Source organism: Coenobita brevimanus, chromosome 69 (genome assembly GCF_032717465.1).
Source record: "Coenobita brevimanus isolate Jiangsu-jjx chromosome 69, ASM3271746v2, whole genome shotgun sequence".
Classification (NCBI taxonomy): Eukaryota; Metazoa; Arthropoda; class Malacostraca; order Decapoda; family Coenobitidae; genus Coenobita; species Coenobita brevimanus.
This window is the reverse complement of record NC_137022.1, coordinates 26,224,304-26,240,505: the sequence shown is the minus strand read 5'-3', so window position 1 is coordinate 26,240,505 and position 16,202 is coordinate 26,224,304. Positions and strand designations below refer to the sequence as shown.

The 16,202-nt window shown below is 40.6% G+C and overlaps 1 protein-coding gene across 1 annotated transcript in view; it reads right to left on the bottom strand.

Annotated features, from left to right (window-relative positions):
- LOC145406162 (uncharacterized) overlaps positions 1-16,202 on the bottom strand; it is a 174,766-nt gene that overhangs the window by 17,429 nt on the left and 141,135 nt on the right. The window contains exons 10-13 of the mRNA XM_080277359.1: positions 15,667-15,766; positions 11,811-11,996; positions 9,925-10,040; positions 3,496-3,555 (exon numbers count right to left, since the gene is read on the bottom strand). Coding sequence (XP_080133485.1) covers positions 3,496-3,555; positions 9,925-10,040; positions 11,811-11,996; positions 15,667-15,766 — 462 coding nt within the window. The remainder of the gene's footprint in view (positions 1-3,495; positions 3,556-9,924; positions 10,041-11,810; positions 11,997-15,666; positions 15,767-16,202) is intronic.

The following is a 16,202-nucleotide window of genomic DNA, read 5'->3' as shown; positions in this document are numbered from 1 at the left end:
TGATGTCGGTCACTAAGAAGTGCTGTGAAAAGGAAATAATACTGTACAGCCATAGTATTGTGTTTTTCTGCCATTGAAATATATGAAATAAGCTCCAAAAGGACAAAATCCTGGTCCAAGTGAAAGAAGAGACAGTACAGCAGCAAAAAGGTTTGTGAGAACTATACCTAACCCCTCCAGCTCGATAGTCTCTCCTATGCTGAAAAAAACTGTGGCAATGGCAAGAATAAAAGAGAAAGGAATAATCATACTGAAAGAGTTGTAAGATTCTTAAAAACAGTAATAATATAAACAAAATTCCAGTACTTTCCTCCCCTTCTGTTAAACACTTCCTTTTCATAAATGTACTTTCCTCCCCTTCAGCTAAACACTTCCCTTTCATAAATGTTCTTTCCTCCCCTTTTGCCAATCCATTCCCTTTCATAAATGTTCTTTCCTCCCCTTTTGCCAATCCATTCCCTTTCATAAATGTTCTTTCCTCCCCTCCTATTAGACACTTCCCATTCATAAATATACTTTCCTCCCATTGTGTTTAACACATACTTTCACAAACTCCTTTTATGTGTACAGTCTCACATAAACAGTTTGCTTACGTGTACAACTTCACAAAATGTTCTGTTTGCTCAACCAAACAAACCACTAAGTGACGTGCACAACTTCAGAAACTTACTGGTAGAAATGAGGTACCACCATATGAGTTCCGGTTTAACTTCATCTTCAACTGTTTCCATTTTTCCATTTCCTTAGCACAATCAGGCTGGATGGTAAAGTACAATCACAAAGAATGCACAACTAGATTAGATGATAAAAATTGCAATATGTACACCAGTAATCCAGTGAAATGCTTGCTGTGGTATTTAAGACAGGGACAACAACACATCAACACTGTCACTTTATCTACAGGAACTACACAAAACACACACCACCAACTCACAGACACTTCTTATCTTATCGCATTTTTAACCCGAAGATTAGAGATTAGTCACATACAGCTGAATTTCACCCAACTCTTTATCACAGGAAGCCATGCCAGCTCCACAAACAATAGTAGATACTGTAAATCCTGGTGCACACAATACACGTGAATGACAGATGAGAAAATAAAATGCAGTGATGAAAAGGGAGTAACATCCATCCATCCATCATCCAATCCTAAGTTGCCATATTCACTGTTCAACAGCTTCAGGAAAAATATATAGGAAAGAAGACGGAACTGTACTTTGTTTTTGTTGATCTGGAGAAGGCCTTTGACAGAGTCCCTACTGAGGTGGTGAAGTGGGCAATGAGAAAGCTTGGGATCGAGGAGTGGCTGGTAAGGGTGGTTATGGCCATGTATGTGGGTGCTCACACCCAGGTAAGGGTGAATGGAGATTTGAACCATGAGTTTTCCGTGAATGCTGGTGTGTACCTGGAGTCAGTTTTGAGCCCCTTGTTGTTTATCATGGTACTTGAGGCCCTCGCACGTGACTTCAGAAATGGACTCCCGTGGGAGATGTTGTATACTGATGATTTGGTGTTGACTGCTGAGAGTGAAAGGGAGACAGAGGAAAGATATAGGAAGTGAAGAGATGGTATGGGGCACAAGGACTTAAGAGTAAATACAGATAAAACAAAAGTGATGGTATCTAGGGCTGATGGCGGCACTGTCAAAGACGAGGGAGAGTGGACATGTGCAATTTGCCACAAGGGCATGGGAAGTAATTCCATCTTGTGCAGTGTCTGTGATAAGTGGACGCGTAAGAGGTGTAGTGGTATCAGAAGTAGACTGTGAGATAACGTTGATTCATGTGTGTGTTGTGTCGGGGAGAGTAGATGGATGTTGTCAGGAGTGAAAGGACTGAACTTGCTGGTGAGTCTCTTGAATGTGTGGAAGAGTTCTGTTATCTGGGAGACACGTTATGTGCTGGAGGTGGGGCTGGAGCTAGCTCTGTAGCTAGAGTGAGGAGTGGTTGGATAAAGTTCAGGGAGCTGTTGCCTCTCCTGACATTGAGAGGGCTCTCCCTGCATGCAAAGGAATCTTTATATGCAGCATGTGTTAGGAGTGAAATGCTGTATGGTAGTGAGACTTGGGCAGTAAAGGAAGAGGATATTCGCAGGCTCAAACATACAGACATGACAATGATTAGGTGGATGTGCACTGTGTCCCTGAGTGAGGCCTGGGGGGGCTCAGTTTACAATGGAAGAGTTGAGGGGTAGGATGGAACTAGAGTGTATTGGTGCTGTGATAAGGAGAGGTAGAATGAGATGGTTTGGGCATGTGGAGAGGATGAGGGATGATAATTGGGTGCAGAAAGTGAGATGTGTTAATGTTAGTGGTAGGGCTGTGAGTGGTAGACTGAAAAAGACCTGGGACGAGGTCATTGAGTGCGATCTCAAGGATAAGGGACTGAATAAGGAAGCTGCCAGAGCTCAAGCCGCCATTAGGTGACCAAGGCCGACACATGCAACCATGTTGGAGCCTTCAAAAATGAACGAAAGTATGAATTCACATTCGTTTACCTAATATTTCAATCTTTAGACCACCCTATCTGATTAATACCACAATTAATATCACATGAATGAGCATAAAACAAAGCACAGTAAATGAACAAACTTTTCAAAATTATAAGAGATAAGCTGTTGCATTAATGACTTATCAGTTTGGGTAAACCAAAATACTGATGATACACTTTAACAAACATCAAAAACAATAACCTAACAACACACATATTCAACCAAGGACAATACCAATGACAATATGGCACAAACAAAATCATATGGTAAAAGAATCCTAATGACATCAAGTCTGTTACCAATCCATGTAAGGCAAGAGACACAAGGCTAGGCAATCATTGTACAGAACATTTAGGGGTGGGCAACCAGCCTATGCCAGTGATAACATTACATGCATGAAAAACTTCCAGTCAATTCCAGAGTTTTGAAACCATGCATTAGGATATGCATCATGCCAAATGGTGCCTTGTAACCAACAGTCCACCAATTATGAGAAACAAATTAAGGTTAGTATGATAATTTTTTCCCCTCTGCCTTATAATTTATCAAGCTGATTCTAAATACTGCATATGTCTTCTTGCTAGTTAGTAAGCAGAAACTAAAGCCATACCATTCTCCTTCCAATTCATCAAGCAGAAACTAAAGATGTAACATTCATTTTCAATTCAACCCCTTCAGCAAGAGAACATTTTACATTCCATCTTGCCAGCTCTAGGCAATTTTACTCAACCTAGAGACCCACCACAAACTGAAGGGGTTAGATAGTCTTCATATTTAAAAAAAAAAAAAAAATCCATCACCAGGGGACTCTCTTGATCTGAATAAAATACAGTAATCTGGTAGCAACAAGAATGCACTACAAAAATGTGTCATAAAACTAATGTGGTTAACAAGATGAAACAAAGAGCACACAATTTTTAATGCAAGTTAAGATGTGGCTAAAGACACAGCACTCACTTTCATCACAGACACCCAACACACTCGGATTAGATCACCACTTACATTGTCAACCTCGTCCTCAGGAGTAGGGGCGAGATGGGAGTCACTCTCGGTGTTTTTCATCTGTGGTGGAGAGGTAGGTGGGGGAGAGAGACAGTGGAATGCGTTAGCAGTGCATGTTAGGAGCCCCAAACCCTCACCGCTCTACATCTGGCTTCCTTACTCTCACTCAAGAGCCCAGAATTAGTATCTCAATAAAGAGAAAAACATACAGCATAATACTTTTTAACAGTAATTCTTCATTCTTTTAAAATTTATACCTATGCTTCTTTCCAGATGTGAAAGACACTGAAAATATTACCACAGGTATCTGGACTATCATTTTTAATTCTGCACCTTTGGAGGAGGGAGATATACTGTATACTGTTTATTAAAAAAAAAAAAAAAATCAGTACTACTTTCTGTAATACTTTTTCCAATTACTTATCATCATGGGGCAAAAGTAAATGGTACTTTAGGTAGGCAAGATGGCTGGCTTGAGTGAGAGCAGCAGCTAGGCAGCAGCTGTACAAGTAGCACACCACAACGCACTAACTACAGGTCTACTTTTATTCAAGTGCAAACGTGAAATGTTCTTAAGTTTCTTGTCACACAATTGGAGAAATATGGTTGTGAAACGTAATTCTGTACTCCACTTGCATTCATCATACCTATCAAATACTACAAACAAATCTTATAATAGGGGTACTTATAATAAATTTGAATTACTGGTAATGATATTATAAACAGTTGAGATTCACCCAAAATGACGATATTTCTCTCTGACAAGGAGAGTATGTTTTCAACCCTGTTTGTCTGTTAGCTTGTTTCTCTGTTAGTAGGATTACTCAAAAACTAATGGAGAGATATGGATGTCCTATGTCCCTGGGAACAATCAATTAACTTTTGGGACCAATCCAGATTGTATTACAGATTCTGGATCCAGAAAACAGTTCTTGCAAAACCCTGATCAATGATGAGAAACCCTAAACCATTATGATGAGTGGTTTGGAAACTACGTTGCCCTTGTCGGAGAGATGCGCTCCACTGAGTGCCCCTCTAATTATGTACTATATTCCAAACCTACATGAAGGACAGTCTGACATGTCCAGCTACACCAAACACTGTCAGTCATAATGTCCTTCACTATGTACTTTAAACTCCTAGGATGATGCCCAAAAGATACAAACCCTACTTGTCATCCATGGCCATTTTTTTTTTCTTTTTCTTTTTTTTTCTTTTTTTTTTTTTTTAAGTGTCAGTGTTCATGAAACAATTATTCTAGTGCAACAAACTCATATACTGTACTGATACAATCACTTCCTTCACTCTGCTCTGATATATTCAGGTCTCACAAAAAATGTATATTTTCAAGGAAAAGCAAACAGCTCAATTCTATACTGTAATACAGTATACTTAACTCCTCATTATCTTGTGTTTATTCATTATCAAATACAGAACATTTCAACAGCTTTTTTCTCTGGCACTGTACTCAGACAAGTACTCTGTGCTAAAGCCATGATTACAGCAGTGCATAGTACAGTACTAAGTGGGGGCTGAATCTGATTAGCGTGAACTGAAAGAAGTATACAAAGTGTGGAAGTACAGTAATCCCTCGGTTATTCGACATCATAGAACCAAAGGCAAGGCCGGGTAGTGGCTCCGTCCGGATAGTGGACTTCTCCCTTGGCCCCCATTCACACATAACCTAACTTTGAAAGCCAGTGTAAAAGGCCACTACAGTACATCGTTGAACATTTGTTCCTGTTGTTTAACACTATTCTATCTGGTCAAGCACACCAATAAACCACAGCCAAGCAATTACTGTACCATGGTAAAGCAGACCCATCAACCACTGACAATCACCACTGCAGGGCCATACCCTGCAGTGACATGAAAAAAACATGAGAAAACCATCTACACAAGAAAAATACAGTGGGCACACACAACATAATGGTAAAATAGAATAAAATCATGGTTGAGTACAGCACGCTGGAATATAATCAACGTAAACACTCACAATTCCTCGTTGGGCGTCATGCTGAATAACCTGCTACCTCCTTGACTCTGACTGTTGCACTGTAGCTGGCGAAGCTGGTGCACTGTACAAGATCCCATGTGGTCTAGCGACACAGTCTGAAGAGTTCTGTCCAAGCCAGAGTCAAGGAGGATCTCCAGCAGTTGGCCCAGCGGAGCAGCTGTGGAATGCGTGATGGACTGCCTACTTCAGGTGACTCTGAAGACTGCTGCAAACTCATGTCCAGGGGAGACAACAGCTGAAGATGTGCTCGGTTGAGGCTCCGTTGTTGAAGGCGTGGTTTGATGCTGTGGTGGTGGCAGAGCACAGATGGACTGGAAAAGGGTCAGAGGCCTGAAAAAGGAGTTGATCTTGGACTGGTGATAAGAACGCTGATTCAGGTGTTGGATGACACTCTGCCGCACAGAAAACAGATCTTCCACAAGGCGAAGACGCACCATCTCTCTGTCGCATTCAAGGTGCTCGACATACCCAAGCACCTTTTTTTTTTTTTTTTTTTTTTTTTTTTTTTCTTTTTTTTTTTTCTTTTTTTTTCTTTTTTTTTTTAATGTGTCCGACTCTGGGGAAAGGCCTCACAGCCTGCTCCCAAGGCCCAGTAGTCCTCCTACATACCATGCACGTCTACATGTCACCACTTTGGCGCTAACACCCACCATCCATATTGAATACATGCTAGGGCTGTCTCAGACAGGACTGGTGTATTGGTATTAGTGGGGGTATTTTTAAGACATGTCGGCGGGCCTTCTGGTAGATCAGTAAAGCCTGCTGCTCGAGATGTGCCTGGAATGTGCTCAGGCGGGGGATGGCTGGAGTACTGCACTTCTCTGGATCATCCGAATCATCCTCATCACTCCCTCTGACCGGGAAGCAGCAACAGAAGTGGCGATCTCGAAGTCCGACATAACCTGATAGCCGGGATCACCCCCATCATCATCTAACCATTCCCATGTCATCAACATCCACAGCCTTGCCTGCATTACAAAGACGAGTGTGGAAGCCATCAACGTCAAACTCAAGATAGTCGTGTCTGCTCTCGTGTCCCTGAAAGAGACCAATCACTTTCAAGGGTTTTCCCACAGACTTCCTTCCAAGCACTTGCCCAGTTGTATGCTGCAGACTTAAGGTTTTCCAGTGTCCTCTGGCCTCAGGTGTCCAGCCCCCGACTCTGCTTGCCCTCATCCTCGAGAACAACCAACACCTCGTCGAGTAACCTTCGTCAGTACGGCCTCTTTGTGGCCTCAATCACACCCTGGTCCATTGGTTGAATCTGAGCAGTGGTATTAGGTGACAAAAACAAGCATCTAATGCGACTGTCATCTGCAACCAATTCTTTCTCAGAGGGATGTACGTGGGAGCATTGTCAGGAGATGAGCCTTTGCCTGGTCACAAGGGATTCCAAGCTCCTCTGTTTGATAACAGATGATCACCTTGACAAAATACCTGTGGAACCAATCTGAGAAGATCTTGCAAGTAAACCAGGCCTTCAGAGAATGATAACACACAACGTGAAGGACATCCATTAGCCCACAAAGGTAACGGGGCTGTTTTGCATGCACAACAATAATGGGTTTCAGCCAGTGTAACCCATCAGCATTAGCACAGCACAAAACAGATACCTTTTGCATAGACAACTTGTGGCCAGACACATGCTTCTCCTTCTCATCTACCAGAGTGTTCTCGGGCACTGAGCAGTGGAAGAGGCCAGTTTCATCAGCATCATGGACTTGACTGAGACCAAGGCCCTCCTTCTCAATCAAGCCTAAAAATTCTGCCGAAATTCCTCCACTTCCTCCTCACTAGCGTCCAAAACTTCATCATGGGTCTTATGACTGGCAAAGCAATGTCGAAGCTTGACCCTGAACAACCAACTTTCGGATGTGTTGAAGATCTGGGACATCGTGAAGGTGGGCAAACTTCTCAGTGGCAGCCTTCGACTTGGTGTTTCTCACTGGCATGCCTACAGCCCGTTGTTGTCGGTACCAAATCAATGTCGAACGGTCAACTTCGGCATGCTGGGGCAAATTCATAGTCTTCTGTTCGGTACTGCATCTGTTCTTCTGGCCAAAGTTTGCAGTGTACTGGGTGAGTTTGTCACAGGCTTTCCTGATGTTATGTAGGGTTGAGCAGGCCAGGTAATACTCCTTAAGGATGAGGGAAGTGGACCATCCTGCATCAATCTTACTCAGGATCTCCTTCTTCTTCTCATGAGTCAACACTACCCTCTTCCTTTTTCCTGGTGGAGGGACATCATCACACACCCTAGGAAGAGGCATGCAAGGAATAGCATGGCCTGAAGCAGGTAGGGAACCACCACGAAAGCTACCACATGCACTGCCATAACAATGGTCTGGTTAGTGCTGCTCACTACACAAGTGATGAGCTGGAACTGAGCGAGCAATGGGGGTCTCTGGCAGACACAGGGTAAACAAACCAGCTTGACAAGGCGGCGCCATCGGCTATTCTTGCCTGTCTAGGTGGAAATTTTTCGCGCAACCATAATTTTGAAACGGACACAAACATTTTGCCCGGATGGTGGGAAAAAATGTACAAATGATGATTTGGAACAGCCAGATCACAGCGTCTGGCCAATGGATGGTTCAGGTAACAGCAGTCTGGATAATCGAGAGATTACTGTATATGGCTACACTGTGCTATAAAAACTGAGTGTAGAAAGATGTTGGCAAGACTCTTAATTTATCATCATCATCTAATCTCGTGTTGCCCCAAAAGGAGAATAGGAGCCCAGGGCTAGGCAAGTTGGTCCTGAGATTTAAAATGAGAGTAATTTGCATCACAAATCCCTGAGTGGCATTATGTGGGCAATAAATCTCAACCACCCATTGGATATAAACCTACACAGGCTCAATCCAACTGAAGCACCTAAATTACCCATTAAAACACCAGCTGCCATAATTTGGTTATATGGTTACCACCCAGAGTAGTAAATGGTTTTCTGTACACCATTTGACTTGTCACTCAGTGTAGAGTCATCCATAGACAGAAGGAAGAGGAAGGAATGCAGGAAAGAAAGCCAGAAGAGGAAGGATGGAAAGAAGGAAGGAAGAGAGGAAAGGTCAGTCACTCAAGAGCAGTACTACATTGTGTGAGTGGATGGTGAATGCTCCCACCTACAACAACACTTAATTTATGCTAGTAAATTTTAAGAAGCCTCTGAGGATAGAAAATTATATAATGCAATCAGCGACAAAGTAAAAAGATCAAACCTCTTTTTATTTTCCATTATCTGCTTCAAAAATAATGTCACATGTGCGAGGGTCTGCCATCTGCGCTGCTTGTTTTAAGCGAGGTCTCTTAAAACTGTGCTTTACTGACTGTATGTCTCCAGTAACAAAAATGAATCAAACATTTGTTCATGAACCCCTTGAGTCATATGACGTACTTTAGTGGATTAATCTTGCTACTTCCAGATCATTTTAGTCAGCTTGGGAAAGGCCTATCTTACTGAAATGTTAGTGAAAACTATACGAAATCTCTTCAATTCAAAGTCTCTCCAAAGCTCAATAATATAATCTGGAAGTAGCAAGAATAACATAAAAACTAAGTGCCCTGACTGATGGGGTGTAACATGACTGGCTCTTCATATACTGTACAGGTATGCAAGTTTAAACTGACTTTTACAATCATGTACCACACAGCTGCCTTATCATGCAGCAATATGCAGTATAACTAATACTATTACTTTCTGTGGGATTTATACTTACTATTAAAATCATATAAGGTTTCTGGAGACAGTACATCTTATCTAACTAATATATTTCTGAGATAACTGAATCTGTCAAACAAGTCAGTGAGATTCCAACCAATATTTGTTGATGTAAATTATATACAGTTCTGTACACATACCATAACCAGGTTAGGATGGCATTCCAGTATTTCACTGCATCTGATATAAATATACAAGACCTTATCTGACACATAGCTTCAAAATATTGTAAACAGTTTATGTATAAATACTGTATTTTACATCAGAGCAGTAAATAAGAAATGTCAACTCCATGCAAATCTGAGTGAACTACATGGCAAATAAAAGTGCAATGCAACTGTCCATCAAACCTTGGGCAAAACTGAAGCTATACATTTTAGTATCTGAGCATGTGAATCATAACACACAAAAGTTGAAAAAGAAAAGCACATTATTAGCAGCTTTGAAAACTACTACCACATCATATTTTCCCACTGGTCTTTAAAACCACCATGATATTTTCCTGTCCTTCTAAGAAAACTTCAAGCATTATTTCCTGACAACTTTTATAACTACTGTTGTTTTCCTGCCAGCTCTAAAAACAAGGATTGTATTTTCCCACCTCCTATGAAAATTACCATAAAATTTTTCAGCTCCCCACTTACATTTACTATTATAATTTTCCGACTACCTTAAAAGTTATTGTACTCACATTTTCCTTGAATATGCCAGATGGTGGTCGTCGGCGCGATGGCCCCTTTGGACGGAGGTGTGTCACGTGGCGCAGTTTCTCACCCTCTGTATCCAAGCTCAGATTTACCTCTTCACCTCCACTCAGGGCATTGGAAGTTGGGGTAGCTGTGGCAGGGGGAAATAAAATCAACTCTTTTGATCTGATGAGTTATTATTCTTCCATTCTGGCTATCTCCAGACGATTTTATACAAATGAAGAGAAATTTTCTGAACTGGAGGGATTAGATATACCCAGTAACCTTCACTTACAACTTTAACAGAAGATGTCTTTCCTTCAGTGAATAAAATGGGCAAGAGATAAAATAAATCAACTAAAATATTTTGTCACTGCAGTGAAGGAGTTAACCCATTCAATTTACTCTTGCTATCTCCCAGACAGAAATTAGCACTCACCCACTTATCTCAGGGAAATAATTTTCATTCTGTTCTTGTTATTCCCCCAAGACTTCATTTCATTTTGGGATATATATTCCAAATTGGAGGAACTGATAGCGCTACAGCAGAATTATCATTACCTAATCAGCCTGAGGACATCTTTCTTTATTTATTGTTGCTATTTCCCAAAGATTTCAGCTTAGCTTATACTTTTTAAACTGCAGGTGACACATACAGCATAGATTAACTCCATCAATATGAGCTTTTCCATGATGAATAAAATCACCTGGTAGTGACAGGCATACAATATACTCTTCTACTCCAGTGTGACATAAAACTACCGACTTACCATTTTCAATATAGGCTATGATGTTAGAATATAATCCAAGTCATAAATGAAGTGTTTTGGAAAGGATTCAGAGTTGTAGTAGTGTCTTACTCTGCTTATGACCTATGCAAAATAAGATGCAAATGCATAAAAATCTGGGCCAATTTAAAGTAGAAGGACTATAATTGTTATCTGGAATCAAGCAGGTAACAGTGATCTCTCACACCACAACACATTTAGTAAAAAAGGTCCTGGTACTGACCCCATGCCATGGTTGGGTATGGGTCTGAGGATTTTACCTTTGGTTAAACCATCTTATACTGTATCATCTTCCAACAGACCCATCAACTTATCATAAAAATACACCTACTAATAACATCACAACAGTCCAGACAGAGACACCTCCAACCCATTTCATGTATGGTATGTTATTAATGCTTTTGCAGTGGTACAAAGGTGTGTCGTGCCATCTGATGTGCATAGAAAAACTATCAGTGCAGTTTCCAGTGAAATGAACCATATATTCAATACCATTCAAGCCTCTAAAACACTAGGCTCCATCTCACAGAAATATCATCCATACAATTTTTCTTCCCCACTGGTATCAAATCAAATTAAATCAAATGATGCCATGCTTCCTCTCAAGGAATCTTCATACTGAGTTTGGCCATAGTACAACTGATGTCTTCTGCAGACTAGGAGCTAAAACATCTGCCAAAACCAAATAATTACTTCCCAACAGTGACTGAAAACAACACCAACAACAAAAAAGTAAATCCCATATTAGTAACAGATACATAAATCTGTGCATGAGTTTCCTGCCTATGAATGATGATTGTGTGGCTAGTCAACCACTCGTAGTCCCATTCACTCTCATGGCAGTGCCTCCCTGAATCATAACCAATCACTTATGACCCATTAAAATAATCTTGTACCAGGTACATGTAATCTAGTTTCCAGAAGCTGATATACCTTTCGAACTATTAGTGCTCTTCTTGAATACACATTGTTGCTGTTACTGTGCAATCTATCTTGCAATGATGATTAATGTCTTGAATGCTGAATTTAACCCTTCGCAAAACACCTCATTAAAATAATTTTATACAGTAGTCTAATCTGCAGGGTCAACATACCTTTTGAACTATTATTGCTCTTCTTGAATATGGACATATTGGTCGAATCTTGTGTTGTGGTGGTGGTGACAGTGGCAGTAGTTGGGGTGCTGTCTGGGGTGTCTGGTGCGGGGCTCGGTGCAGTGGTGGGCTTCTTCTCTGGAGGGGGAGGGGCCGGAACCTTCTTTTCCGGCAATGGGGGTGGGGGATCCTTGTCTGTGGAGAGGAATGAGGCTGGCTTAAGTTGGGTTAGGTTGGGTTTGGCGGGAATTAGCAGAACTCTTCTCTTTTATCTTACTGGAAACACAAATCAACGGATAAAGGAAGTCGCTGATATTTCCCCAGTACCACAGAAGGTATGAGATTACGTACAAATATGTGCTGAATGGTTGAGCTGCAACATTCCTATACAAGTTTAATAAAATTTCCTGCCCCCACTCCAGCATCTTTTAATCACTGTTCACAACATGCAAAAATTAGTGGGAGGTAATTTTTTTCAATTGTTCCCAGGCACTTTCTTATATACTGTATCTGTAATGTAGTTCTGCATACACTAACACACAAAACATTTTTCTCACAATAAAGTAATGTATAGTGACTTACATGCAATCTATACACAAACTTACTGTGGTAAAATCCAAATAACTACTCATGCACAAATGGCATGGTAAAACACAGGCTGCTGCTGCTGACAATGATGATGATGATGATGATGATAACAATGATGATGATCCACTTTTGCTGCAGTTTATAATAACAACAAAGGGCAACAGACTATTTACGCAGCTGTCTGATGCATATGTGTATGTATCAGTATGTGGCAAAAACAGCAGTTGTGTCACCTGCACATCTGTTCACCTGCACATCATTACTGAGACTGAGTTAGGCTGGGTCACTAGGCAATACCAACACCTGCATCTATGCTGCTACACACCTGTTTCACTCTTATTCATCTTTCCATTCACATCTGTCTCACTTATTCATTTACCTGGTCACACCTGTTCCTCACTCACTCTTCTACCCCTCCATACCAGGCAAAATTATTCATTAACCCCTCCACACCTTTCTCTCTCACGTGCTCATTCACTCTTATTCACTTATTTATTCATCAACCTCTTCCAACCTGCCTCAATCACACACCCTGTACTGCATATTAGTTTCACTTGTTAATCAACCGATCCTTATCTGTCTCCCTTACACAGTGATGGAGTAGAAAATACGCATACCACAGACTGACAAATACCCGGACTCCTTACTGTATGACACTATGTGAGCAAGTATGATGCCAATGAAAGGAGTGGAAACATACACACCATCGATGGTTATTTTGTACAGTACTCGGAATAACTACAATGCTTAACACAAGTAAATGAGAGTGATGTGGTAGAAATACACACACCATTGACTGCCAAATACCTGGATCCCTTATAACACTAAGTGAGCAAGTATGATGCCGATGAAGAGCATGTAAACTGGTGAGGCCATAATGCCATCACCCGTCCCTCTATGCTGATATCTTATCTAATCAATATGGCAGAGGACGACTTTGCTCCCTCTGGCGCACTACTGTAATGACTTTTAACTTATCAGGGGATTATTTTTACCAGTTATGTTGTCTACCTCTACATCAATCAACTTGTCTGATGCCAGGTAAGCCAGTGGTATTAATAAAGCCTCAATAATCTGCTTCTTTTATCAGCATGGCATTACTTTTTTTTTTTTTTTTTTAATCAGCAAATGAATTTCAAGGTCCATATCAGTACAATGCTGATACTGAGAGTCAATATGAATTCAGTCTTGTTCCTGGAAGAGTCAACATTATTGCAGTATTATCTGATACTGAAACATTTCCACCCACTGCACTAACTGCAAGCCATACAATAAGACATAACAGGTGCTGGAGAGGAACACACAGTCACAGACACACTGAGACAACTAATGTACACAATCCCTCAACTACTCCCCATCCCTAGAAAGCAAGATGACAGACTGGATGAAAAGGATCATTTCAGTTACAGTCCAACAGGTGCATGTTCAGATGAGCCTGGGGCCACATCAACAACAAAACATTACTCTCTGCCACTTAATGCTGATACAGTAATTAATTACGAACACAAGCAGCTCTTGCATAGCATCTTCACTTTGCCCAGGCTGCATGCTGTTTAAACTGAAACATTTGTAAGTGGTACATGCTTTTTTTTTTATTTTTTTTTTTTTTAATGACTAACAGATTAAAAGCATGAACAAACACTTATTTCTGACTTCAAAGCAACTTTACAATAAATCAGAAGCAACTTTCAGTGAAAATCAGGTGTTAATTCAACAGTCTCTTATTAATCTTTCACCAAAATCTGGCCCAGATTTTTGTCCTTTTATAGGTTATTTTATATAACAGAACAAGATAACACTACAGTTCTACATTCTCTCCACAGCACTTCTTCATGACTAGCATCATATTATAATGTTAATTAATTGTTATAATTCAATATTATAGACGGATGATGGGAGTTTTAGGCCAAGTTAAAGTGAAAAGGGTATACCTGTACAGCACAACACACTGGCAAACACTGTTCCTCCAATCATCAGTCTACCTGGGCCTTAGCTGTCTGCTGTTTTATCATCCACTTATCTAAACCTCACGCATTCTTCCTCCCTGTCCAGCATACCTGTCATACTTCATCCACTCAGCAGTTTTACTTAAATGTACATAGTAAATGGAGTTTGGTGAGTGAATGAAAGTGTGGCCAATCTATCTGGGAAGACTTTTGGTTAATTTTTCCTAACATTATTTTCTTTCCCCTTGCTCTCCAGACCCTACTTCACACCATTTTTAGGTGAGAAAATAGGTCTGAATGGTGATGATCATGATGTTGATGATGATGATGATGATGATAAAAATGTTTCCCCTAATCAGGCATGTGCAAGCTGGCTATCAAAATACATTACTGTACAAACACACACATACTAACACAGTAACATATAGTCTAATATAGTATTGCCCCTATGAGGTGCTAAAGTTGGACTACTGAAGTCCAAAACGCCTTTAGCTAAGTATCCAGTCTATGGTCATGGTGATATTACATGACTGAAAACCTCATATTAACTCCTAAGGATTAAAATCAATGCACAAACCACCTGACCTTCATCCTCAAGAGTGCCATTGACCACAAGACCATCTAGTTCTAACCCCTTCACGTTGATGTCAGTATTTTTTTTTTTTTTTTTTTGTATCTACGGTCATTTTTATTCATTCATTCATTCATCATCTAATCCTGTGTTGTCCCATGAGGATCGTACAAAACTGGGGCTAGGTAAGTTGGTTCTGACATTTAAGATGAGAGTGACCAGCCTCACCCATCCCTGAGTGGCAGTATGTGGGTAATAAACCCAAACCACCCCTTGGATATCATTCTGCACAGGCTCAATTTGACTGGAGTGCTATAATTACTCACTAACCACCAGGTGATATAATCTGGTTATATGGCTACCAACCAGCACAGTAAATGGGTTCCTGGTGTACAGAAAAGCATTTGGATTGTCACCCAGTGTAGAGTCACCTGTAGAAAGAAGGATGAGGAAAATTCATCTCAGAAGAACCTTCTCAAACTCATGGAACAAGATACAGCCTATATTAACTCCATCACTAGACAAGGAGATTCTTCCAGGCTGAATAAAAGTCTGACATATGCTTGAGTACTGTATATTTATAAAAAAATAAAAAAATAAAAAAATAAAAAATCAGGTTTATGGGGTCAAGACCACTATAGGGAAGGGAATAGGTGGGGGGGCAGTCTCCTAAGGTAAATAAATGAGTCTGATATTAGCTAAAACAAAACAAAAGTCATCCTATAGCTGGAAGTGATAAGGAAAGGCATACAGCACTGACCATTCTTGCTAAGTGTACCGGTGGGTGTGGTGTCAGTGGAACTGCTCGGAGACTTCTTGGCCAATACTGTTGCTGGCTTCTCAGGACGTGGCGGTTTTGTCTGTAGGTAAAAAAATACCACACTTTTACTTATACAGAAGATATGGCGAGCTTCATGGAGTACTGCCAAATGTGCCCAAATAAAAACCAAGCTAATGAAGGGCAGAATAAACAAATAAAATTTGAATATACGGCACCTCAGAGATCCTCCATGGAGTGCTTCATAGCAATGCTCCATGGAGGAGTTTCAAAGACAAACACAATCACTTGTCTAACCTCCATTTTCTCTGTTTATCGATAATGGTTCATTCAGCATTACTCCACAGATGGTCTCATAACACACATAAACTACGATGAGTGAACAATACACTCATAACTGCACACAAAGCTAACTCCTAGACCCATATTCTCATTGCTTAAGGAGGCTCCCAAGCATGTTCTTCCTTACCAGTTTACTGTATTTCTCATTCTGGTATGTTAATTTACTGTATTCTTGA